General features: G+C 39.2%; 2 protein-coding genes across 5 annotated transcripts in view; both read left to right on the forward strand.

Annotated features, from left to right (window-relative positions):
- The first annotated feature begins 1111 nt into the window (after window positions 1-1111).
- LOC308702320 (uncharacterized protein) lies at window positions 1112-18772 on the forward strand. 4 transcript variants are annotated; one of them, XM_081385084.1, is made up of 8 exons: window positions 1112-1267; window positions 9144-9853; window positions 10010-10541; window positions 11909-12007; window positions 12590-12685; window positions 12773-12889; window positions 13014-13247; window positions 16928-18772. In XM_081385084.1, the coding sequence occupies exons 1-8, from the start codon at window positions 1210-1212 to the stop codon at window positions 17731-17733; spliced, it is 2652 nt and encodes an 883-aa protein (XP_081241210.1). In that variant the 5' UTR covers window positions 1112-1209; the 3' UTR covers window positions 17734-18772. The 4 variants fall into 4 exon arrangements, with proteins under 4 accessions (XP_081241210.1, XP_081241208.1, XP_081241211.1 ...); XM_081385085.1 differs by having other exon boundaries at window positions 1127-1267; window positions 9147-9853; XM_081385082.1 differs by having other exon boundaries at window positions 9144-10541.
- Window positions 18773-20765: 1993 nt separating this feature from the next.
- The window catches only part of LOC308701724 (adenylate cyclase 9), a 38914-nt gene continuing 34162 nt past the window's right edge, over window positions 20766-25517 (forward strand). The window contains exon 1 of the mRNA XM_081384145.1: window positions 20766-24226. Within this exon, the coding sequence (XP_081240271.1) occupies window positions 22456-24226 (1771 nt within the window). The 5' untranslated portion in view covers window positions 20766-22455. The remainder of the gene's footprint in view (window positions 24227-25517) is intronic.

Below are 25517 nucleotides of genomic sequence, written 5' to 3' on the forward strand. Positions count from 1 at the left end.
GAAGTGTCTTGTCGTAGTCTTATCCTCAACTCAACTCTCATTTTGCTTGTGTAATATAAAACAATTTAAAAGAAGGTTTCCAGGTTGCTTCCTTTAAAGCCATTAATTCTTTCAACATGTCTGGATTTGTGCTTTAGTCCGACATTTGTTAAAATGTTTCTGTGAAAAAAAAATATAGTATACAAAAAGTATTTTACTACATTCACATAACCATATAGGCTAATGTATATGAATGCTATAAAGTACAAGAATACCAAGTTGTAGCTATATGTATTATGGTAATACTGGCACTTTTAACACTTTTTTGTTAGTGTAAGCGTCCAGTCAAGTCCAGGGATGGGCTGACTCGGTCCTGAAGGGCCACTGTCCTTTTAGCCCCAACCCCAATAAAACTCACCTGCATTAGCCTTCTAGTAATCCTAAAGACATTGATTAGCTGGTTGAGATGTGTCCGATTAGGGTTGTGCTAAACTCTGCAGGACAGTGGCCCTCCAGGACCCAAGTCAATAGAAGCGCCATCTGGTGGTCACTTGAGATACTGTCTAAAATTAAAGTCCCCATGAAATCAAAATGGACAATTCGTTGTTTTTTTTTGGAATACTGGAGTATTTACTCTAAATGAATTATTTATTTTAAATTCATGTGCCCTTGAACTCTTGCAGGGACTTTTCTAATGATGTGTTTATTGGCGCAAGGGCTTGGCAATGCATGTCACTTGTCGCACGCATGATATCACAGCAATAGCTCAAAACCAGAACAATCCAATCAATTCCCCATTAACAAAATCAAGTCTATTTTGCCGTTTCACTGGGACATATGTCAAAATATCGCAACTTCCGTTTCATGCCAACTTACATTGTTTTACCATGAAAAATATGTATGTTAGTGTATAAACGTAGTCAATATAAGTGCACCAAAGTGGTGACCACAACTAAGCTCTTGTTTATGTTTAAGTGACCAGATTCGGTCCCTCTGAGCGAATAACTGAATCTTTCCTTACAACTCCACATTAGTCCGGTTACCCAAAAAGTAGGCAAAGGTTAAAGGCCATCTGATTGGAGTAGGCAGCTGCTCCCAGTGCTGACGCTTGTGCAAATGCTTCAATGTCCATGAGCGCCGCCCCACCCCCAGACCCTCCGCAGGCCCTCTTGCGTCTCTCCAGGGGTATATATAGACTGAGAAGGGAACTGGACAGTCCTGGCAGTCAAAATGAGGCTTTTCCTCCCCTTCTGCTGCCTGCTGTCTCTACTGGCCCTCACCGCTGCAGGTAAGAAGCTTAAAAAACTGGAATTTGAACACAGGCGGGTTGCTGAACCAAGAGCTGTTTAAGAGTGACTGGCTTTTTGTCTGGGACAAACTGGCCTCAGGTTTAGCAAAGATAAAGACTGTAATCTGAAATCCTAGATCGGATTGCTTGTCCTTGGTGAAGATGAGAGCTGCATCGGTTGCATATTCATATAGCTAATGTATACGGTGAAGTGTTTTATGGAATGGATATGTGGGGTTTCTTGGTAGCAGAATTTCCTCTTATTTTTGTCTTTATGAAATTGAATATGTGGTTAGAGTAAGTTAATGCAATTAAATTGTTCCTTGATCTCAAGTGTGCTTATTCACTATATTCTGAAATATACTCCTCTTTTTCATTTTGGTTACATACTTGTAAAAGTTTTTAAATATGCCTTTGAAAATATACAAATATTATTTATTCACAAATATATATTAATATCATAATATCCATAAATACAGAACTATACAATCCATAAATATCAGGAATGGTGAGAGAACATTGTGCTAAGTACTTGTTTCGTCTTCAAACCAAACTTAGGTTTTCAGCCGGTAAAGTTTAAATCCCGTCTGGCTAGAGCGCTTCCCATAATGTTAACGCGTTAGGTCAGTTGGCGGAGAGTAGGTGTCTTGTGTGGCTGTTTGAACGTATTGAACCACATGAGCGTTTACACTACAAAAGCAATCCGCTCAGATGCACTTTTCACTACCGAAGGTAGTCCAATATCCGATCGACCAAAACGCATCTTAATACCAGTTATAAACAGGGCCATTGTAATCTCGGATGCATCAAAGAAGCTATTGGCACAAAGGTAGTCTGCATTCTTGCAGATGTAAATATTAGGGATGCACCGATATGAACATTTTGGTCGATACCGATAACAGATAATTCTTTATATTTGAAAGCCGATAACTGATATTGTCCGATAAATCTAAATCCAAATTTTTATATAATTTTTGAGAGCCTGATTACAAAAACAAAAGTATCACCATTCAAATCCATGTCCCAAGCACACAATTATAATGATGTTCTCATTATAATATTATGTAGCCTATATGACAGATGTTGCTCTTAACTGTATTTTCTTTTTTTCAAGTGATTCCAATCATATTTCAAGCAATTCAAAACCATCTTGGTGAAAAGTGCGCATTTGAAGTGTCTCAGCTGAAGGAAATCATACATTATTTATCGGCTTTAATATCGGCCAAATTTTCTTATTGGCCGATACCGATATGGTGGCCGATATATCGTGCATCCCTAGTAAATTTAAATTCTTATGTCTTGTTCTCTAAAACTCCAATAGAATTCATGATTCTATTCAAAATTGCAATCAACTGCAAGAGAAACAGTTGGCGGGTTTCTTGTTTCTAAGTAGTGCAAGAAAGCCAGTTACTGTTGGTCAAATCATTTGAGGCTGTAGCTTCCTCTGGCTTGCTTTTAAGTATTATCCTTGTCTGTCCTTGCATTGTTCTTGTTCTCTTTCTGTGTCTGTACGGTCAGGTGGAAAGGCCTAGAGCACTATGAAATCAGACACCCTTCCTCGGCCGGTTGCGTGGTCATGCTTCACAGCTCCACTTACACGCCCCCTTGTACTTTCTATCCGCATTTACACTTCCAGTCCACAGCTGCTGTCACAACGGTACTGTCTCAATCAGACTTTATTTCTGTCTTGCAGGCCTTGTAGGGGCAACCATTATGTTAACAGGACTTAAAGCCTCTGTCCTGCCTACTGTATGCAGCCTGTTTTAGCACCTGGGGTTTTCCCTGTACAGTCCACTCACAGCAGCCAAGCATACGCAGACATTACGCGCAAACCAGAGTAAACAATGTTGCTACACAAACGCACACAATCAGCAAGCCGTACACACTTAAGGTATTTTAAAACACAGCCATATGCAGTATACAAATAAAACCAAACCAAATCAATACAAATTGAAACCAAATCAATACACTCTTAAGGCAAGTTGTAAATATTTTACGTTTTGGCGAACGGGTGGCTAAACCGTGGGCCTAAAGGTGTGGACCTTTCATCATATTTTTTTCCTAAAAATCATATATTTACGTACAAATCACGGCATGTGAATTTATATAAAATTGCCACCTCATACAAAAGATTCCTCATGAGATTGCGGTTGAATCAAGCTGACAAAATGCCATGTGAATTATCGGTAACACTTTAGAATACTGGTCCATCATAAAAGGTACAATATGTAGGTTTTCGCCACCAGAGATCGCTTTTTCAAAACAATTACAAAGGCGAAGCTTGATGACGCTATGAAGGAGATTGGAACGATGGGAAATGTCGTTTTCACCATCCTGAGATGTATGGAATTCTCTAATCATGTTCACGGATGAGGTAATTAATTAGATTTTGTATTACCTGTACGTTTGATCACATTATTTTATGTCATCATAATGAATTAGGTGAAAGGAACGTGAAATGCAATGCTATATTAGCCTGTTACTGATAAGTGACTATTTGTCAAATGATTTCTTGCATGGGTTTAACACTCGACTTTAGTAACTACTATTAACTAACAAGAAATTCTGATTAACGAATAGTAAGTAATAGCGCTCAGTTGAATGTGGCAGTTAGCTACTCTACACTATTAGCTAATCAATATTGTTGTTTTCTAATACCTCACAGGACTAAGAACTACAGTTTCATAATTAATGAGAGTAATGCACATTGTATAATTGATTCCAAAGTAAAGATCAGAAGTAATGACTCAAGTAGCTATTACCAAATCCTTTAGAAGGAACTGCTAATTATTTGGATCAGTATTCAAAGCATGATAACTCTCTAGTAATGACTGAAGTCATTGTAAACTTTTGAGGTTTTTGTAAGGTTTCAGATAGTAATTGCCTCAGATGGATTTGGTAACACTTGAGTCATTACTAGTGGGTTTCCATGATCTTCATTCTAGAAAACTGATCCAAAATGACCAGTAATTCCTTTAAAAGGATGTACTGTAGTAACACTTGAGTCATCACTATCCAAAACCTTACAAAAACCTCAAAAGATTACAATGACTCAAGTCATTACTAGAGAGTTATCATATTTTTCATTTTAGAATACTGATCCAAATAATTAGTGAAACTGTGCAACTTTTGAAACTTGCAGTCATTTGTGCATTTCTACTGGAACAATTCTGAACCTTAACTAGGGATGGAAAACATATTGAATTTATCTGGTTCAGATTCTTCTTAATAGTTCAGGTTAATATATTTTAAATTAATTGAGAAATTGCTAGTGTTTGTGATACACTAAAAAGATCCAGATCATAAGATCATTCTCTCAGGAATTGGACTTAGTGCTGTATGTTTATATATTTAATAAGAAGGACCAAGAGTCATTCATTTGTGAATCAGACTTCATTGATTCACTGTAAAACCCAACAAGTTAACTCAACTCAAACCGATTGAGGAAACTGATTGCGGCAAACCATTTAAGTTTAAAAATAAATACATATGAGTATTGTGAACTTATATATATTGATGACTCAATATATATAAGTTCACAATACTCATATGTATTTATTTTTAAACTTAAATGGTTTGCCGCAATCAGTTTCCTCAATCGGTTTGAGTTAACTTGTTGGGTTTTACAGTACTATATATTTCCGGCTGATTAGTAATGCAGCAAACTCTCAAAGTATTCAGTGGAACAAAAGCTAAGTTTCCATCCACCTATTTTCATGTGCATTTTGGGATATTGCGTTAAAAAAAGCTGGATGGAAACACCAAAATGTGCATAAATCCTAAAAATGCATATTTTTTTATCTGATAAAACAACATTCATATAAATTCCGATGGTAACACATTTACCAAATAAATCCCTTGATGTGCAACACAAAAAAACTTGCATGACTTTGCCTCAGCTGTGGATGTGATTTGATAACTGGACCAATTTCATTGCGCAGCATCTCAAATGTTAGTTTGATCATTCTGAAATGCCTGAGCCAAAGTCTGTCATCAAAATGAATTGGTATAATGACCTTCCAGAAGTGTCTCACATGATTGCATTGGATTTTCCCTAGTGACCAGAGCTATCTTTGAAAAATCCCTCCTGTAGACACGACCATCACTGTGTGCTTGTAGAGTAGAATAGAGTAGCTTGGCAGAAGAAAGTCAATGGTATCAAAAAAGGAATGTACATTTACAAGCTGAACCTCAATGTCATTTTAGCAGAGAATAACAGAGAAACTCTTTCTCAGCGGGCAGGCTATTTGTGTCATGGTGAAGACCTGGGACTTGGGATCGAGCACCTGTCCATTCCTGTCCTCACCTCAGAACATACTGTCAAAGGGGGATGGGCTGCTCTCCGTCCCTTACAACTTGAAAAATGCATATATATATGACTTAGTTGGTTTCATATTGGGGTAATTCATGATAGAGCTGCTCTTATTTTTGCTCCCCAGCCATTGTCTAAAAAACAATACCTGTGTGGATTTAAGTAAATCCAAATGGCAGAGCTATACACACTATTCTGTAGCACATGACAACTAGCCTTTCTGTCAATTTCAGTGGCATTTAAATAAAGACCTCATTATGAGGTCAGATAAATAGTTATCATTCCCTCATCTATTTTCTTGTACTATTTCACATTATAGCGTTTTTGCGATGATGTAAACATAATCTTGGACTGGTAAAGTTAGGAGCAGTAAAGAGTAACTCTTATGACATAACATGGCCTTAGGCCTTCAAACGTATTAGCACACTCATGGTTGCGTTGATGACACTCTTACACTTTGTCTATATGGCTTAAATACAGCTCTCCTGGGTCTGTGAGCGTATTAAGTGTGCAAAACATATCACACTTACACCGACCAGAGCCAATTCAATCAATTAGAGACTTCTAAGGAACACACAAGCCTGTCAAGAGAGAACTTTTACAAGCAAGTGGTCAAATGCCAAAGGTGGAACATGTTTATCTGAACTAACTATAGCCAATTTGCTGCCCTCTGCTGTCAGCACAATTTTGAAAAGTTGTTCAAGTGTTTCGAAGACACTTTCCCCCGATGTTTCACTGACAAGAATTAGTCTCAGATTAAAATGCATGTTTGAGCTGTTTTAACTGAAAGCAACAGTATTTTAAAATATATGAGAGCCAGTTTTGTCTCAAGATGCACGTCAGTAATGTTTTAGGGCCCATTTATAAAATGTCCTAATTGAAGAAAGGCCTAATCCAGGCTTTATCTAAGTCCTGTCTGTGAAACCGGGCCTACAGATTAATTTGGGGTTTGTCTTTTAAGGGTACACTCTTAGTTCAGTGGGTTCCTGTAGAGAAACCTATGGTTCTTGACTAATGCAGTCCTAAAGTAGGCATATATTGTAGTACATAACAAATCTCCATGAATTGCATTGAAGGCCACTGAAATGGATATGAACTGAAAAACTTCAGTCTGCAACAAATTATACCAGAAAACAATATTAATCCACAAATTAATGCACCGATATTTACAATTTGATGATTGTTTGCATGAAAGCAGAGCTGTATGTTTCAGTGTAAAGTTAAACCTAGAGGTGGGAATCTTGGTACAAAGCCGCCATGCTAACACCCTCATCAGAGCTGGAGGACAGTATGAAAAATAAACCTTGCTCTTATGATCCACATGAACAGAAAAGACTTGGCGTTCTCTTCTCCTGCCAGCTCTGCTTCCTATTTCAGGATGTGATTCACATGAAAAGCATTTAGCTCTCATTGAGCGCATTCATCGCCGCATGAATCACAGACATGGGTCATCACCACAGACTCACATATTCACACCAAAGCAGCCAAAGTCATGTTGTTCAAATTCATAAACCATGGTATTACAGCTATAATATTTTAAGATATAGTTTTTTACAGGATTTAGGACGGTAACCATGGGTGTTTTGTTTACTGTGACGTTGTAGATGGTATGGTCTCAAACACAGAATGCTAAATGCTAATGTTATATGTCAGATACTTCTCTTCAGGAGAAGTGATGTTATGAGGAGGGCAGAGATGCGGCTTGTACTGGTGATGCACCAATATTTCGGCAACCGAAAATATTCTGCCAAAAACAAAAAATTAGTTTGCACTTCCCTGTGACCAGAAATTATGCTAGAGCAGCAATATTTAAAACGAGCCAGTCTGAAATATAGTGAGGCGACTTGTTGCTGAAGAACTTTACTATATATCACCCTGTAGCTCAATAATGGTTGCCCACTGAAGCTAAACAAGGTTGAGCCTGGTCACTATCGGGAGACTTCCTGGGAAAACAGGCTGCTGCTGGAAGAGGTGTTAGTGAGGCCAGTAGGGGGCGCTCACCCTGTGGTCTGTGTGGGTCCTAACTCCCCAGTATAGTGATGGGGGTGTTAAACCAAGGTCCTGACTCTCTGTCATTAAAAATCCCAGGATTTCCTTGAAAAAAAAAAAAAAAGAGTAGGGGTGTAACCCCGGCATCCTGGCCAAATTTGCCCATTGGCGTCTGTCCATCATCATGGCCTCCTAATCATTCCCATATATATACTGATTGGCTTCATCACTCTGTCTCCTCTCCACCAATAAACTGGTGTGGTGTACGTTATGGCTGCCGTCGCATCATCCAGGTGGATGCTGCATGTATGTGGTGGTTGGGGAGATTCCCCCTTCCAAGCACTTTGAATGCCAAGAAATGCGTAAAATATAAATGTAACAAATTATTATGACTGGTTTATGACCTGTTAACAACACCTTGACCAGAATACGCAATCAATTACCCAATTTTTATTAGTAAAACATGATATTTAGTTTTCAACTAAATAAAAAAAAAATTATTCGTTTTTGGCGTTTCAGTAAAAAAACTATTTTGGTGCATCACTAACTTGTAGATAGTCATTTTTGTTGCCATTGTGTTGTAGTAATTTAGATTTATTTATTTGACAGATGGTTTTATCCTAAGCGAATTTAAGGTACGTTGTATTTAAAGGGATAGTTCAGCCAAAAATGAAATTAAACCCATGATTTACTCACCCTCAAGCCGTTCAAGATGCATATGTGAATCATTTTTCAGACGAACACATTTTCAGTTATTTTAGAAAATATCTTAGATCTTTCAGTGGTTATAATGTGAAGTTATGGGGTCCACTCCTTCAAGTCCCAAAAATGTGCATGCATCCTTCACAAAAGTAATCCACCCGGCTCCAGGAGGATAAACGAAGGCCTTCTGAGGGTAATCCGTGTGGTTTGGTCGTAAAAATATACATATTTAAAACTTTATTGGCGTATGACGTAGGACGTAGCGTAGGAAGTGTCGTGACGTAGAACGAACGTGGCAGCGCCGCCAGAGAGCAGAGCAAAACAAAATTCTACGTTCGATCTACGTCACGACACTTCCTACGCTACGTCCTACGTCATACGCCAGCATCCATCTCCGTGAACGCGCGTCAACTGCTTCCGGAAGCCAGTTATTTTCATTTATAAAGTTTTAAATATGTATATTTTTACGACCAAACCGCACGGATTACCCTCAGAAGGCCTTCGTTTATCCCCCTGGAGCCGGATGGATTACTTTTGTGAAGGATGCATGCACATTTTTGGGACTTGAAGGAGTGGACCCCATAACTTCACGTTATAACCACTGAAAGATCTAAGGCATTTTCTAAAATAACTGAAAATGTGTTTGTCTGAAAAATGATTGACATATGCATCTCGAACGGCTTGAGGGTGAGTAAATCATGGGTTTAATATCATTTTTGGCCGAACTATCCCTTTAATGTTCTTGCTTACCCTGGGAATCGAACTCATGACCTTGTTTGAGCAACAGGAAGGCATGTATACAAACGTGAATTATACTTCATAATGTGGGAATGTGCTGAGTTATATATTGGTTAATCTGATTGTTTTCCTTAGCAGATGCAGTGGGGTCTGAGACTGAGCCGCTTGTGCCGCTCCAGCTGAAGTCTGAAGGCGAGCTGTTCAACTGCTGTGATGGCACAGAGGATATCAGTCAAAGCTCCTCCAATGACACTCCTGCACCAAACAGACCTGTCTGCCAACCCTGTGGCACCGGTGCTCATATTGACACCGCGGCAGAAGATGTCAGCTCTAACGAGGACGAAGAGGATGAAGTTGTTTCAGAAGAGAAATCTGATGAGTTGAGTCATGAGGAGGCCTCTTCTGAAGAGATATCTGAGGAGGAAGCACATGAAGAGGAGGCAGAAGTTGAGTTAGAGGCATCCAATGAAGTGGTGGAGGAAGAAGTTCTTGAGGAGGCATATGACGTGAGGGAGGAAGAGGAGGAGGAGAATTCAGAGGTAGACAGTGATTTAGAGGCACAAATGGTTGTTGAGGAATCTGTCGAAGAGGAGAATGAGAAGGAGGTGGTTGAGGAAGAGGAGGGTCTGCAGACTGAAGAGGAGGCAGTTGAAGAAGATGAACTTTCTCAGACTGAAGAAGAGGTAGCTGAGGTAGAGGAAGGTCTTCAGATTGAAGAGGAGGCAGATGAAGAAGAGGAACTTTCTCAGACTGAAGAAGAAGTAGTTGAGGTAGTTGAGGTTCTTCAGACTGAAGAAGAAGCAGGTGAAGAAGAACTTTCTCAGACTGAAGAAGAGGTAGCTGAGGTAGAGGAGGGTCTTCAGATTGAAGAAGAAGCAGGTGAAGAAGAAGAACTTACTCAGACTGAAGAAGAGGTAGTTGAGGTAGAGGAGGGTCTTCAGATTGAAGAAGAAGCAGGTGAAGAAGAAGAACTTACTCAGACTGAAGAAGAGGTAGTTGAGGTAGAGGAGGGTCTTCAGATTGAAGAAGAAGCAGGTGAAGAAGAAGAACTTACTCAGACTGAAGAAGAGGTAGTTGAGGTAGAGGAGGGTCTTCAGATTGAAGAAGAAGCAGGTGAAGAAGAAGAACTTACTCAGACTGAAGAAGAGGTAGTTGAGGTAGAGGAGGTTCTTCAGACTGAAGAAGAAGCAGGTGAAGAAGAAGAACTTTCTCAGACTGAAGAGCTATTGGAGCAGGTGGAAAAAAGATCAGAAGAGGTAGCAGAGGAAGAGGACATTGAAGAGGAGGCTGTAACAGAGGAAGAAGGAGTTCCTGAGGTTGAACCAGAAGCCTTAAAAATGGTGGAAACAGAAGAGATCGAGGAACTTGCAGAAGATGTTGTTGACGAGGTTGTTGAATTGGCCAAAGAGGCAACTGAGAAGCTTGTAGAACCAACTTCAGAGCAAATCATGGTCCAAGAAGAAGTCCCTGCACCTGCTGAAGAAGTAACGGTGGAAGAAGTGTCAGATGATATATCAGCATCTAAAGCATCTGGTACAGTATAGTTCAGTCAGCATTAATAATTATTGAACATTTAATGTTAATATGAGATGAGAGAATGTCTAATTGTTGTATTGCGTTTCAGTTTAAAGTTTTCTAAAATTTTGAAAAAACAAAGCAGCGAAGGTCAACGAAGCAAATTTGCATGACCAACTTGAACCCATTGCAAAATCTGTGTGTGGAAATCTTTGCTAAATTCTCAATTCCTTGGAATCTTGTAGAAATGACTGGATTTCGCCTGCAAAAATATGCTAAACAACAGTAAATCTGACTGCACCTCTGCTGCTGTTCGGCTAGACAAATTAACGAATTTTAGAAAATACTTTGGTTGACAATTTTTTTTAGCTAAATTTCACATAATTGTTACTAATGTCACCTTTACTCTAATTTAAAATCCAATGTAATAAAGAGCTTCAGAATAATCACAAAGCTTCTGGTTAAACCCCGTTATATTGGAAATAATCAGAGAGAAGGAGCTATGTTGTTGTCCCGTCATTAGGGGGCAGGGTGGGACACTATTGTAAAAGTCAGTTCCTCGTGCTTCTTCACCTGATACTTTGGTCAAAGGGGGCACAAGAATAAACCCACCACCAAAATAACCAAACAGAAATAACACTTGGCACAAGACCAGGGGCCATTTATAACAATATGTTCTCTGGCCTGCATGAAGGACAGTTTTGTAATGGGGAAGAAATGTTTCAGATGCTTTTAATAGTACAGTGAGTGTGTTTAACTGGCTCCAAATAGAGCTGATGTAGATGTTGCAGTAGATAAACCCAAAATGACAGTTGTATTCTGTTTTGGAGCTAGGTTATTATTGTCAGCTGAGATTGATAATAGTCAATACATTGTTTCCTGTGATTGTGATTCTAGTGTAAATATAGACGCAGCTTCTTTCCTCAGAGATCTTGTTTACTTCAGGTGTAAATTCAAACTGTGGAAATGTTCTGTTGATTCCACAACTGATTCCTTAAAGGGATAGTTCACCCAAAAATGATACTCACCCTCATGTTGCTCCAAACCTGTAAGAATTATCCATATATATATAATCCACAAATAATAAGTCTATCCATATTCTTTAAAATATCTTATTTTTTTGTACAGCAGAAGAAAGAAATGTATACAGGTTTAGAACAACTTGAGGGTGAGTAAATGATGACAACATTTTTATTTTTGGGTGAACTATCCCTTTAACTACAAAGAATGCCACTAATACAAAATACATAAAAACAAAATAGAAATATGTCCATAAAATAAAAACCGAATGGTAACTATTTAACAAAAAATACAATAAAACGTATAAAAAAAAATGTTGATGACATGAGATTGAGGTTTTATGCCTGCTATTTTTCCTCTGGCAGTGGAGGAAACAACCCCCTCAGGTACTGCCGCAAGAGATCGATCTCACATTGAAGAGACGCTGCGTCTGGCAACAGCTGAACCTTCACGGGAATTTGTCGGTGAGTCATACGAAAATACAAAATGATAAAATAAAGTATAACATCCTGTTCAGTATTTACCACATCAGGCCAGTTATGTCTACATTAACCAATGACATTTTAGCTTGACTAAAACAATTTAGACAAAAAGCAAATTTTTTTGGTCACACATCACCTATAGTATACAAAATCATAAGCAATTAATTATTTGCTCAGAAATATCTTGCTTATTACTGTTTCAAGAATTTATTGAACTTCCCACAATGTGCACTGTAAATGTGATTTTTCTTTTGTCAAATCATTTATGTGGTTCAGATAACATAATATTTTGAGTTTCTGTTGGTTAAACCAATCTCCTTCATTGTATTAACTAATTTTTTTAATTTCAATGAACTTAAAATTTTTACAGTGAAAACAATAATTAATTTAATATCTTATTTATCGATTTTACTTATTCAATATCTTGAATCTTCATTGCAATGTTTATATAATCTATGTAGCAATGTCTCAAATCAGTCCCCAGAAAATGATCAAATTATAAACAAGTTCATTCTGCTATTATTATTTGTTTTGTAATCATTTCATCAACTCTACCTCTCATAGACGCTCTGAAGAAGCTGCAGCATATCTACCACACTGCGATTAAACCCTTGGAGAATGCCTACAAATACAATGAGCTCAGGCAGCATGAAGTATCAGGTGAACGGATGTTTTACAACATCACAAAAAGTGTCAAAATGAAGCCCTCACCTCAGTTAAACGGTCTGTTTTCTTCACACTGATCAGATGCAGAGATCACCTCTAAGCCCATGGTCCTGTTCCTTGGTCCCTGGAGCGTTGGCAAGTCCTCCATGATCAATTATCTGCTGGGTCTCCATGACACTTCACAACAGCTTTACACTGGTAACACATCAGTCAATAAATGGATGAATGCACAATGAAAGAACCACATTAAATGAGCTATTATATAAGAGCATATTAGTTCAACATACAACATCTCTTTCATCTCGCTCTTTTGCTTTCTCAGGGGCTGAGCCCACAACCTCAGAATACACTGTCCTAATGCACGGTGAGAAGGTTCGCAACATCGAGGGCATTGTTATGGCTGCGGACAGTTCCCGCTCTTTCTCGCCACTGGAGAAGTTTGGTCAGGGGTTCCTGGAAAAGCTGGTGGGAATCGAGATGCCGCACAAACTCCTGGAGCGCGTCACATTTGTGGACACACCTGGAATCATTGAGAACCGCAAACAACAAGAGAGAGGTGAAAAGACTGCATTGACAAAGACACAAAAATATAAAGAGTCTAATATTTGAAAGAGGATATTCAAAACGCATTTAATAATGTTAAACGTTCTGGCTTATTTGAAGCAGGGATAGTAATTGTGAAGATTTTAACCATTTCTGTTCCTTAATGGTTGCATTAATGATTATTTTAGGAAAACATGCTTGGAAAAAGAAATGAAGTTCCATTTATGAATTATGAGATCGTTTAAATTTGAATAAATTTAAAACAATTCTTGAAAAAATGCTTTTTTAGAGGTAGCATAAATGCAATCAAGTTATTGGGCTTAACTATTAAACAATAATACAAAAAAAGAAAGAAAGTTTGAGGTCAGTATGATTTTTTAAATAATATTTTTATTCAGCAAGGATGCTTCATATTGATCAAAAGTGACAGTATAGACATTTATAATGTTAAAAAATATATATATTTTAAATAAATCCTGTTCTTTTGAATTTTCTGTTCATCAAAGAATCCTTTAAAAAAATGTATTACGGTTTCCACAAAAATATACTAAGCAGCACAACTGTTTTCAACATTAATAATAATCAGAACTGTTTCTTGAGCAGCAAATCATCACATTAGAATGATTTCTGAAGGATCATGTGACACTGAAGACGGGAGTAATGATGCTGAAAATTCAGCTTTGACATCACAGGAATAAATGACATTTTAAAATATATTCAAATAGAAAACAGGCAGGGCCGGATTACCCAATGGGCATTATGGGCACGTGCCCAGGGGCCCATGCGCACTTGGGGCCCAAGAAAAGAAAAAAAGAAAAAAATTCTAAAGAAAGTATATTTTTTTTCTTTTTACGGAGCTTATTGTATAGTTGCGCAACTTGCGCTAAGTGTCTGTCTTTCTAGCAAAAAGACTCATGTCAATGCATAATATCTAGAGTCAGTGGCGTAGACTGTAGAGCGTTGGTATTTAAGATTTTTGACGCGTTGGACCCGGGTTCGAATCTGCCTTTGGCCGAACTTGATCTTCTTCTTTCTCACTTTTGATATGATATGGTTAAAATTTATATGCAGCACACAACTATGCAGTTTTTTCAACCTCATAATGTTTATTTTAGGTTTCAGACATTTCAATACATATAAGCAAGCACCGAGTAAAACAATACATTTGGATTAAGCGTGAAAGGTTTAATATAGGCATGGCCGTAGCCAGCTATGACGTCACCGAGGTCCGGACCTCGGTCATTTTTTTATATTCAAAAATAAAATTTCAAGCTCTCTGAATGATTAATTAGCCGTTTAAACCGCGTCATATGTGTGTTTGCAATTCATGTCGCTGACTAGTGAACGGGGCTTGAGAGCGCGTTGTGAGTAAGGGCGCGGGTGCAGCCTCCGTGTTGCCAGATTCACCTACGTCTTTTTGGACTCGTTTTCCCATTTATTGTGACACTTTAGGACGTTAATAAAGTGGGAAGTTGAATGTTAGGCCTAGTGATATATTAATTTTCTTTTCCAAAACACAAGCTTTGAACTTATTTCTCATTATTATTATTTTTTTTTGTTTTTTTAAATGTTTTTCGTGGCATTAATAAAAAAGAAGAAGCTTAGACAAACTGTAATTGCTGACAGGAAGATACCAAATTCGGTAAGACAAACGCAGTGATCATGATTATCTGTAAGAAATGTACAACACTATCAAAAACAATAGCATAATACAGATCTGTATCATTATTCTAACGTTATTTGTAACTTGTTACGAAATAAAAAGTCTCTCACCTAAAAAAAAACGTACTTTCCTGTCCCGTCAGTCTCGCGTCCTCTTCAATTACACGCGCAGCGCGGCAGAGCGCTTTATGTCACTTTATTAAATAAAGCGCAAAAGAAACTACAAGCATGATGCAACAACATCGTAGTTGATGTCAATTTGTAAGTCATGAAATTACCAAAAAGTGGCAATAAATTCCGCAACTTACTTCATGTTTGTAATTATTTACATGCTGGTTTATATTCATTCAATTTTCATTCTATTCATCAGGATCAGTGGTCATGTTCATTAACAGCTCATGTTAGTATTGCGTATTTACCATGGTTACTGTTGTTTCCTTAACCCAAAAATGCCACTTTATTTTCACTGTGTTTTTGCACTATATTTCTAAATGACTGTGGTCTACTCTAACTTATTTGTATTTACAAAAACTATTTTGGAACTGCTATTTAATAGCCTTATACTTTATTAATCTTCATTAGGCCTATGTGTCATATTCTTATATGCAGTATATATATACAGTTTATATATATATATATATATATATATATATATATATATATATATATATATATATATATATATATATATATATATATATATCACTAATTGTTTGGCATACTAAAACACCAGTGATAATGTAATGTAGACTGAAACTCTATATCATAACTAAAAAATAAGTTTGAGCCCCCTTTAATGTCCAGGTACAAGTCAATGTTTTTTCTTTTTGCACAGTTCATGGGTTGAAGCCCATTGAAGCTCTTAATTTTGAGCTCTCAAAGAGCACCAGATTGATGCATTTAACCTTAAAATGTACAAAATTTTCTTACGGGGGAGCATGCCCCCAAACCCCCCTAGAGGGACAGAGGTCCACCCATCATAGTTTTACAAAATCCTATGGGAAAGAACGATCATTTATGAACTTTACTCCAGCATAGTACAACAAAGTTCCTTTTAAGTCAGTAAACTAAAACTGTTAATGCAAAATTTAAATATCCTTGGACAAACTATACATTTGGCCTGCCTAAGGGGGGGCCTACAAGACATTGTGCCCGGGGGCCTCTGAATTCTTAATCCGGCCCTGAAAACAGGTATTTAAACTGCAATAATATTTCACAATATTACTGTTTATACGGTATATTTGTTCAGCCTTGGTGAAGAGACTTTAAAAATCAAAAACATCTTACAGACCCTAAACTTGAATGGTAGTGTATTTCTTTAACTACACATTATATGATCGACCAGTCAGTAACTAGTTAGTTGTGCATATTTGACTCACTAAAAATAATTGACTCATTAAAGTAATTATTTTGGGAATTGGACTACACTTCTTGCGCTGAATGCATTTGATTCACTAAAAGAACCAGTTCGTATGAATCATTCGCATGAGGACTGAGTTTTGGCCGTGATTGGGCGGGCTTTGAATAGCAATTGGGCTGGTTTTGTTACGCAAACCTGCACAACCCTGACAATACTTCACTGGTTGCACATTTACCACCCGTTTCACAGACAAGGCTTAAGCCTATACTTGACTAAAATGCATGTGTGAGCTGGTTTAACTGAAAGCAACTTGCACTGGCATAATCTTAAAATATATCAGTGCCATTGTTTTGATGCATACCACCAGTAATGTTTTTTCTTTTTCTAAGGCATGTTTATAAAAGCTATTTGAATGTCCTAATTTAACTAAGACATAATCCTGGCTTTCTCTAAGCCCTGTCTGTGAAACCAGGCCCCAGTTTTTTAGTTTTCGCACCACAGATTCATGGTGTTTCGGCGGCACTGAATACGTATTTTAGTAGGTATTCCCTCAGCATCTGAGTGCGTTTTTTCTCTCAAAAGAACCATTTCTGAATAAGAATCAGATTCTAAGATAAAAGTATAACATTCTGCCTTTGAACACGTTTACAATTTGTGTCGTTGTCCTTTAGGGTACCCCTATAGCGAAGTGTGCCAGTGGTTTATCGACCGTGCTGACCTCATCTTTCTGGTGTTTGACCCAACCAAATTGGATGTAGGATTAGAACTGGAAATGCTGTTCAGACAGATGAAGGGACGCGAGTCGCAGATCCGCATCATCCTCAACAAGGCCGACAGTCTGACAACCCAGGACTTAATGCGTGTATACGGCGCCCTCTTCTGGAGCATGGCCCCCCTGATTAATGTGACTGAACCCCCACGCGTCTACGTGAGCTCCTTCTGGCCGCAGGACTACAATCCTGACACCAACAGAGACCTTTTTAAACGTGAGGAGATCTCCTTGCTGGAGGACCTAAATCAGGTCATTGAGAACCGCCTGGAAAACAAAATCGCCTTCATCCGCCAGCACGGCATCCGCGTGCGCATCCACGCCCTCCTGGTCGACCGCTACTTGCAGACGTATCATGAGAAGTTGGGCTGGTTTAGTGACCCACAGGAGGTTTTCCATGATATCGTCAGTGACCCTGACAAATTCTACATCTTCAAGTCCATTCTGGCCAAGACCAATGTGAGCAAGTTCGACTTGCCAGAACCGGAGGCGTACCGGGACTTCTTCGGAGTGAATCCTCCCAGCGGCTTTAAGGTCCTCTCCTCATACTGTGGCTGGACAGGAGGATGCATGCTGGAGAAGATTGATAAGGCCATCACAGATGACCTGCCGGCTTTGCTCAGCAGTTTGGCAGAGAAAAGGGAAGCCAAGGAAGAGGCAGCTGCAGAAACCAAGGAGAAACCCCAAAACCGTTGGCGGAGACAGTAAAAGAAGAACGGAGTGAGGGTTTATTTTCTACCTGAGGCACAATCAGTCAAGTCTGAGGGCACCAAAGCGTTGAATGAATGGATGGATGAGAATAACAGTTATGAATAAATGGTTATAAATAAAGCAAGGAAGGGAGGGAGTAAAAGTGACATAACATTTGTGAGATTCTGGGCAGCCAGTTAAACACAGAGACTTTTACCAGTCTGTGTAAAACAGATCTGAACGAAGGGAATCAGTGTCTTTTCTTTCGGTTATTCTTTTTCTTCCTTGTTCTAATTTAAATCGGTTTGCAAAACATTACTTATTTATACTATGTTCAGAATAAATATAACATGCATATTATTTATTTCTTGTTTGAATGTCATGTGAATATGATATGTGGTAGAAAGTTTATCTCGACTTCATTATACTTCAGTTCCACTTGTACATACTGATCATTTTCTGATCAAGGAGATGAGAATTTCATGTTGAGTTCGCTCATATTACTGCATGTTAATCCTGTGGTGACATTAACGTTTTTTTGTGGCTATTGATTTACACAATATGGAAAATAAACTGGATATTTACGTCAATAAAATACCTAAATAAGTGGATGAATTGTGAGACAAATGAAAATGATTTTTCACTTCAACATGTAGAACATACGAGAACCCAAAATGTCCACTAGATGGCGTGGCATATCATTAAACTGACTGATCACAGCTCAATGCAATAACCTCTGGTTTAATAAAAAGCACTGTTTAGGTAAATTATTAGTCTTATCTGTTTTGATAGCGGCAATCTATGCATTTATCTATATAGAAAAATAAAATTTCAACAAGGTAATTTGTGTAAAACATTTATACACATGAAAGCAAGTTTTTATGGCTCCTATATAAGGGTTAGAATTGTGAATGCTGTAGCCTGAGTAAACAATTGATAAGAGTTTTTAATTGAGATTTGCACTAAATACTGTGTTGCTAGTTATTCTCTTGTTTGTTTAACAATCTGCAGCTGTGTGTACAAGAAATAAAAGCTGTACATGCATGGCGAGTCCACAGCCTGGTGTTGGTCAAATTCCTGAACACACTCTTGTGCCATAAACTTTCCCATCTGACACGACACAGCATGTCTCAGAAACTGGACATGATTAATGTCTGACACAGGAAGTGCGGGACGATTATCACTTGGATGTTACTTATCTGATAGATCAAAGGTCAAAACACACCCAGAATCTCAGGTATGTTCCTAGATGATGCTGAAACATAAAGACACACACTCAGTGGGAAAATACCATTCATACTATACTTCTATTGTTTTTAAGTAAAGTGGATTAAACGTACAACAGATTAAGAATAACCCTGAAGAAAATTCACCAGTGTTTCGTAATTACTGGATAATGATTTTTTAAATATAATTTGACAATTTACACTTACAAAAAGTGAAATATAATATTCAGAGTTCGGAACATAAAAAAAAAAAAATACATTCATTATAATCCTTTTTTATTACTTTTTAAGATTTCCGTTACATTTCTAGGCATGTAAATCACTTTTTTTTTTAAATGTCCACATATTTACAGGTTTGTATAACTGTGGGAACCATTATAATTTATTTTACTTTATTTTTTCTCTCGAATACCAGAGGTCACCATTAAAAAGCTTTCATTATTTTTGACGCCACATTCTGATAAGAATAAAATAAAAATAATAATTACATCGACTGCAGAAAGTGATAAGTTGACTTAACTTAAATAGAGTGAGTAATCCTGTTGCCTTAAAATTAAGTAATTAATGCATAATTGAAAAAAATTAAGTTATGTGGAATTGTCAAGTTCCCATAACTTAATGTTTTCAATTCCGCAAGTTTATTACTTAATTTTAAGGCAACGGGTTTCCTCGCTTTTTTAAAGTGAAGTCAATTTATCACTTTTTACAATGTGCAAACAAAAATAAAGAATTGCAAAGGAAAAATAAAGTATATAATTTTTTTTTTTTTTTTTTTTGCTCAACACTTTATTTTTGTTTTGCAAAACTTAATTTTCTTTTACAATACTTTATTCTTTTGCAAATCTATGTGTCCTGGATTTGACTCCATGCTTTACTCATACTTAATTATTACCACAGTGACAATTATCAATTACTCAAGGAACAGGTCAAATGCTAGATAGTGTCATGATTATACTCAACGTGCCTGTTCTTTCTATGACGTAACACGAGCTCCCTGCACGATGGAAGCTTGTATCCGCCACAAAAAAAAATAAAAAATAAAAGATAATTGCGACTTTTTATCTCACAATTGCGAGTTTACATCTCGCAATTCTGACTTTATTTCTCAGAATTGCGAGATATAAAGTCAGAATTGCGTGTTTTAAAGTCGCAATTGCGTGTTATAAAGTCAGAATTCTGAGATATAAAGTCAGAATTGCGTGATATAAAGTCAGAATTCTGAGATATAAAGTCAGAATTGCGTGATATAAAGTCAGAATTCTGAGATATAAAGTCAGAATTGCGTGATATAAAGTCGCAATTGCGAGAAAAAAAGTCAGAATTCTGACTTTATAAGACGCAATTGCGACTTTATATCTCGCAATTCTGACTTTATATCTCAGAATTCTGACTTTATATCACGCAATTCTGACTTTATAACTCAGAATTCTGACTTTATTTCACGCAATTCTGACTTTATATCACGCAATTCTGACTTTATATCTCAGAATTCTGACTTTATTTCACGCAATTCTGACTTTATATCTCGCAATTCTGAGAAATAAAGTCAGAATTGCGAGATGTAAACTCGCAATTGTGAGATAAAAAGCCGCAATTTTCTTTTATTTTGTGGCGGAAACAAGCTTCCATACGGCCCAGTGCCCAGAGAACTTCAGAACTTGAGTATGAAGAGTTCTCGTGCGTGCGCGCCGCCGTTAAAGAGCCCAGCGTGCGCGCTCCCCAGTAACTTGCCCCCTCCCCTGTATTTCAACATTTCAACACTGTAGTTAAGTTGTCCACCCCACGGCACGCCCACAACCATCTTTTCCGAGTGTGCTCAGAACATGGTGGTGTTGCTGGTGAACGCAGCGCCCGGGTAAGCGCCAACCAGCGGTGTTCAACTCCTACCTGAAGCCGTTCGGCTCTCACGACACCAGCCGTTACTCTCAACAGGCTCGTGCAGACAGACAGGGAGGAGAACCGAGAGCGAACGGAAGAGGACGCAACGCGACACAGCTGCGGTGCGCTCGCCTGGCATGCGCTTGTCTACGAAAAAAGCGGACTTGAACTGAGTTTTGGAGGAATGTTAAACAGACAAAGTGGGGATTAAAGAGGCAGATAATGTTGGCGCATTGGCGTGGGATTTTAAGCGATGGAGTGTGAGATCTCATTCTTTCTCTGAACTCCGTTGAGTGTTGAACTGCCAGCCCGATCAAACGACTTGAGGCCTGGGGGGGAGAAACAAAACAAAAAAAACTTTAGGCTTTATTTTGAACACTTTGCATTGAGACAATTTGAGATTACCTCCAAGTAACTGGTTAAAAGGGATTACGCACAAACGAGTATAAACTTAACTTCAGCCCACTTTGACTTGTCAGAGTGCCTCGATGCCATCAGTATTTTCTTCTTCTTGGAAGTTGAAATCATAAGTGTTATTCGTCTTCTGGAGTTGGCAGATATGCACAGCCGCGTTGGCCCCTAGCGCGAACGCCTGATGTCATTTGGGATTGTCACGACGTCAGCTTGAGCTTGGAAGCATTTTAATGCGCTTTGAAAGCTGGAATATTCACGGTTGACATCCGGAGTGTGTGTTCAGGAAAGGACGGGGCTCCTCCATGGGGATAGGCCGTCTTCTGACCCTCGACAGGGGCAGAAGTGGGGCAGTAACGGGATATGCACCGAGTTTTGACGGGAAAAGACGGGCAGCTTTAATGTCTTATCAGGCGTTTTTTTCCCCCTCCGTTTACGGGATATATTGGACGATTCTTGCTTCTACGTGATGTCGGGACATAAGGGAGTGCGTTGTTAGATATTTTTGAATCAATTTTCTGTGATTTTTGACACTAAAAAGGTATAAGCGGTGCATTTAAAAAAAGTTTTCTCAGAGAAAACAGCTAATACTCTTTTCGACAAATAGCAACCGTTCAGTTGTGAATTTGCTGACTTGTAAAGTTAACTGACATTTGACCGAAACCGAGTACTACAAGAAATGTGTGAAATCTGGCATTTGGAAATATGAAATATAAACTTGCATTACCTTTGCATGTCATTTGGAAATGGAAAGTAAATTCAAACATCGTCGAGCATTGGAGAGGGTGTTTGAGGGACAGTGTTGACTGGATTAAAAAAGCTAATTTAAAAACCGTTTCAGGACACCCTATGTGAACCAACCTCATATTTTCAGCCGTACTTACTTGCTCTTGTTGTGTTGAATGCAAATTTAAAACGATGTGCTCAAAAAAGGAGGCTGAGCGGATGACAGTGCGTCAGTCTCTCGGAGCAAAAGTGCACACGTGCGCGTTCACGCGCCCCTGAGCCATAGAATATAATGGAATTCGAGTGCTGACGTAATCGGATAAGGAACTGCTCAAGAGTCCAAGACGGTCCATCTCCATAGTGAATGCACTTGCAATTTCGTTCTGGCTGGACTCTTTTCAAAAACAAAACAGTGTTTTTCGTGTCAAATGCCACTTCCTCTGTACTGTCAGCAGTAGGTGATATGTGATAATTAAAAGTCAATTGTTGTCTCATTGCCATGGCATTGCCAGAGCAGCACCAGCCGCTACACGAGACCGAAGTTAGGTGTGATAGTGAAGGGGGAGCTGTTACTGTGCAGATAACCGACAGCCGGGATCAACAGGTGGATCCAGACCAAGAGGTTGACCCTGTCGACATGGGCTCCTCCAAACCCTGCAAATACAGCATCTCGTCAAGCTGCAGCTCAGGGGAGTTGGGTGTTCCCAGGGCTATGAGGACTCATCTGAGCAGGCCGAGGAGAGTCCCGCAGCTGTTCGAGAGGTCTGCCGCGCAGTGCTGGGACCCCAAGTTTGACTCCTCCATACTAGAGGAGGCATGCAGGGAACGTTGCTTCCCGCAGATGCAGAGAAGATTCCGCTACATCCTGTTTTACCTGGCCACCGCTGCGCTGCTGTGGGGGATTTACTTTGGGATCAATAGCAACAGGTGTGACTCTACAAACTTCCTGGTCCCCACGGCAGGGTTTCTTGTGCTTTGCCTTCTCCTCCTCTGGTTTACCTTCTCAAGGCTGTATGCGCGATTCTACAACCATGCCTCCTTCTTCCTAACAGTGATCATGTTTGGCATCACCCTGGCGCCCCAGACGCAAACAGCTCTCTTTGCTCTTTTTGATGGCCAGAAAGCAAGCAATCATTCACTACTACATGCTTTTCCAAATGCTCCTTGTATATCACCAGTTGGGACATTTTCACTCTGTATGGAAGTGCTGCTCTTGCTGTACAGTGTGTTGCATTTGCCCTTGTATGCGTCGGTGCTTCTAGGCCTGTTGTATTCTGTCCTCTATGAGGCTTTAGGTTGGCTGCCCCTTGCTCAGTTGGACGGTAGTTATGTAGGGTCAGGGGTGGAAAGTTCAGACTGGCGTACTCCAAGCTGGCTCGGCCCAGGTAAAGTCCTGCTGCACCTGTGCGCACACGTCATTGGCATCCACATATTCATCATGTCCGAAGTGCGCTCTCGGAGTACCTTTCTCAAGGTGGGTCAGGCGATCATGCACGGGAAGGATCTGGAGGTTGAGAAGGCGCTGAAGGAGCGGATGATCCATTCTGTGATGCCGCGGCTGGTGGCGGACGAGCTGATGAAGCAGGGAGACGAGGAGAGCGAGAGCTCAGGGAAACGATACAGCGTGGGTACGTGCTCCGTCGGCACCGCCGCCGCCGCGACCTCGCCCAGCCCCAAAAACAACAAACGCAAGAAGAATTCCATTCCTCGTGGACAAATAATTTTCAGGCCCTTCAACATGAAGCGCATGGAGCCAGTCAGCATCCTCTTCGCTGACATTGTGGGATTCACCAAAATGAGTGCCAACAAGTCCGCCCATGCACTGGTAGGACTTCTGAACGACCTCTTCGGCCGCTTCGACCGTCTTTGCGAGTTGACCCGCTGCGAGAAGATCAGCACTCTAGGAGATTGCTACTATTGTGTGGCGGGCTGCCCTGAGCCTCTCCCCGAACACGCATACTGCTGTGTGGAAATGGGGCTTGGGATGATCCAGGCCATCGAGCAGTTCTGCCAGGAGACATCAGAGACCGTGGACATGCGTGTTGGCGTTCACACCGGCACCGTGCTCTGTGGCATTCTGGGAATGAAGCGCTTTAAGTTTGACGTCTGGTCCAACGACGTCAACCTGGCCAATCTAATGGAACAGCTGGGCGTTGCGGGAAAGGTGCACTTGTCGGAGGTCACAGCAAGTTTTCTGGATGACTGTTACGAGAGGGAGGACGGACGAGTGATGGAACGTGCCGGGCACAGTGTTGCTGATCAGCTGAAAGGTAAAGAATCAAGAATAATTTTATCAAGATTTTTTTCATTTTTTTAATGCATACACTGGGGTGCAAAATACTTCTGATTTGCACTTTCTTTGAGTGTGAAATTGAATTGAGAATGAACATGAATTTCAGAATGTCTTCATATTTAGTTTTTTCCTGATTGCTTTAATGACAGCAGCACTACAGCTTCATGAGCTCCACAAGATCGTGCAAAACCTGATGATCGTGTTATCCAGTGTGATTTGAGAATGATCCAATGAGCGTCTTGTGCTTCAGTTCAAAACAAAAACATATCCACATTTACTTAAATATCCCAAATATTTCTTGAATTTTTTCTAAATCCTAAATCTATTTCTTTTTTCAGGTTTAAATTTCATTTTGAGCCACAGATTTGTAATGCACTCCAATCTATGTCACTTAAGCACTCATTGTATTTTGTCAAGCTGTTTTATATTTGTGTCGTTCCCTACTTTTTTTACTGACTGCTGTTTCCCAGCTTTGCTTTGATGATGAAGATAAAGATGATCATCTTTTATTGTGCACCCTGTAGTTATGTCCTCTCAGGACTCTGTACAAAGGGCTGCAACTCTTCTCTAGTTTTATTGCACCCTCATTTAATCTCTTTAGTTACTTAACTGAAGTGAACTGTGGAAAACGATTATTGTCTTAGACTTTTTCTGCAGTCTGTCGCTGTGTCCTCCTCAGGACCCTGTATAAAGGGCTCCAATCACAGTCCAAAATTAACTCCCCTAGTGCCAGAAGCTAAACAAAATCAGCATTTGGAACATAATTAAAACCAGTTGGTTGGTAATAATTGTAATATTAAATTGTAAGAAGGAAAATATATTTTATTTATTATAATAAAATACTTTTTATAAAAATTAAATGTAAAAATAATTAAAATTACAGTAGGTAATATTCCTTCTCTTGTTTCTCATTAACTCGCCACAGCCAGGTGTGGCAAAAAGCTAATCTTGGCTGCAGATATTTTTCACTTTTATTGCGCCCTCATATAATCTCTTTTGTATCTTAATTGTAGACTCGCTGTCAAGGCTCGTTGTTCATCTGTAGCTCTATTGTATCGCTGTTGTAGCTCTTTTCATTGTGGCCTCCCTTTGTAACAGTCACGATTGCATTCACGGTTCTGCTTTCTCAATAACATCAATGTCTGTATGAATGCCTGTATCCAGCAGAGCTGTTGATTTAAAGTCGTAGTGACAGATACAAGCAGAGGTCTCTATTTTTTTTCTTTACCCTGGTCCTTCTCTCGGCCTCTCTCCCTACCCGTGTCCTT

This window comes from Scardinius erythrophthalmus (genome assembly GCF_964197995.2).
Source record: "Scardinius erythrophthalmus genome assembly, chromosome: 14".
Classification (NCBI taxonomy): domain Eukaryota; kingdom Metazoa; phylum Chordata; class Actinopteri; order Cypriniformes; family Leuciscidae; genus Scardinius; species Scardinius erythrophthalmus.

What these genes read in the sequence shown, in the direction of transcription:
- LOC308702320 (XM_081385082.1), top strand. Translation starts at nt 1,210, where the DNA reads ATGAGGCTTTTCCTCCCCTTCTGCTGCCTGCTGTCTCTACTGGCCCTC. An exon ending in ACCTTCACGGGAATTTGTCG is followed by an intron (nt 12,008 to 12,589) that starts GTGAGTCATACG and finishes TACCTCTCATAG; the next exon opens with ACGCTCTGAAGAAGCTGCAG. An exon ending in CAGGCAGCATGAAGTATCAG is followed by an intron (nt 12,686 to 12,772) that starts GTGAACGGATGT and finishes CACACTGATCAG; the next exon opens with ATGCAGAGATCACCTCTAAG.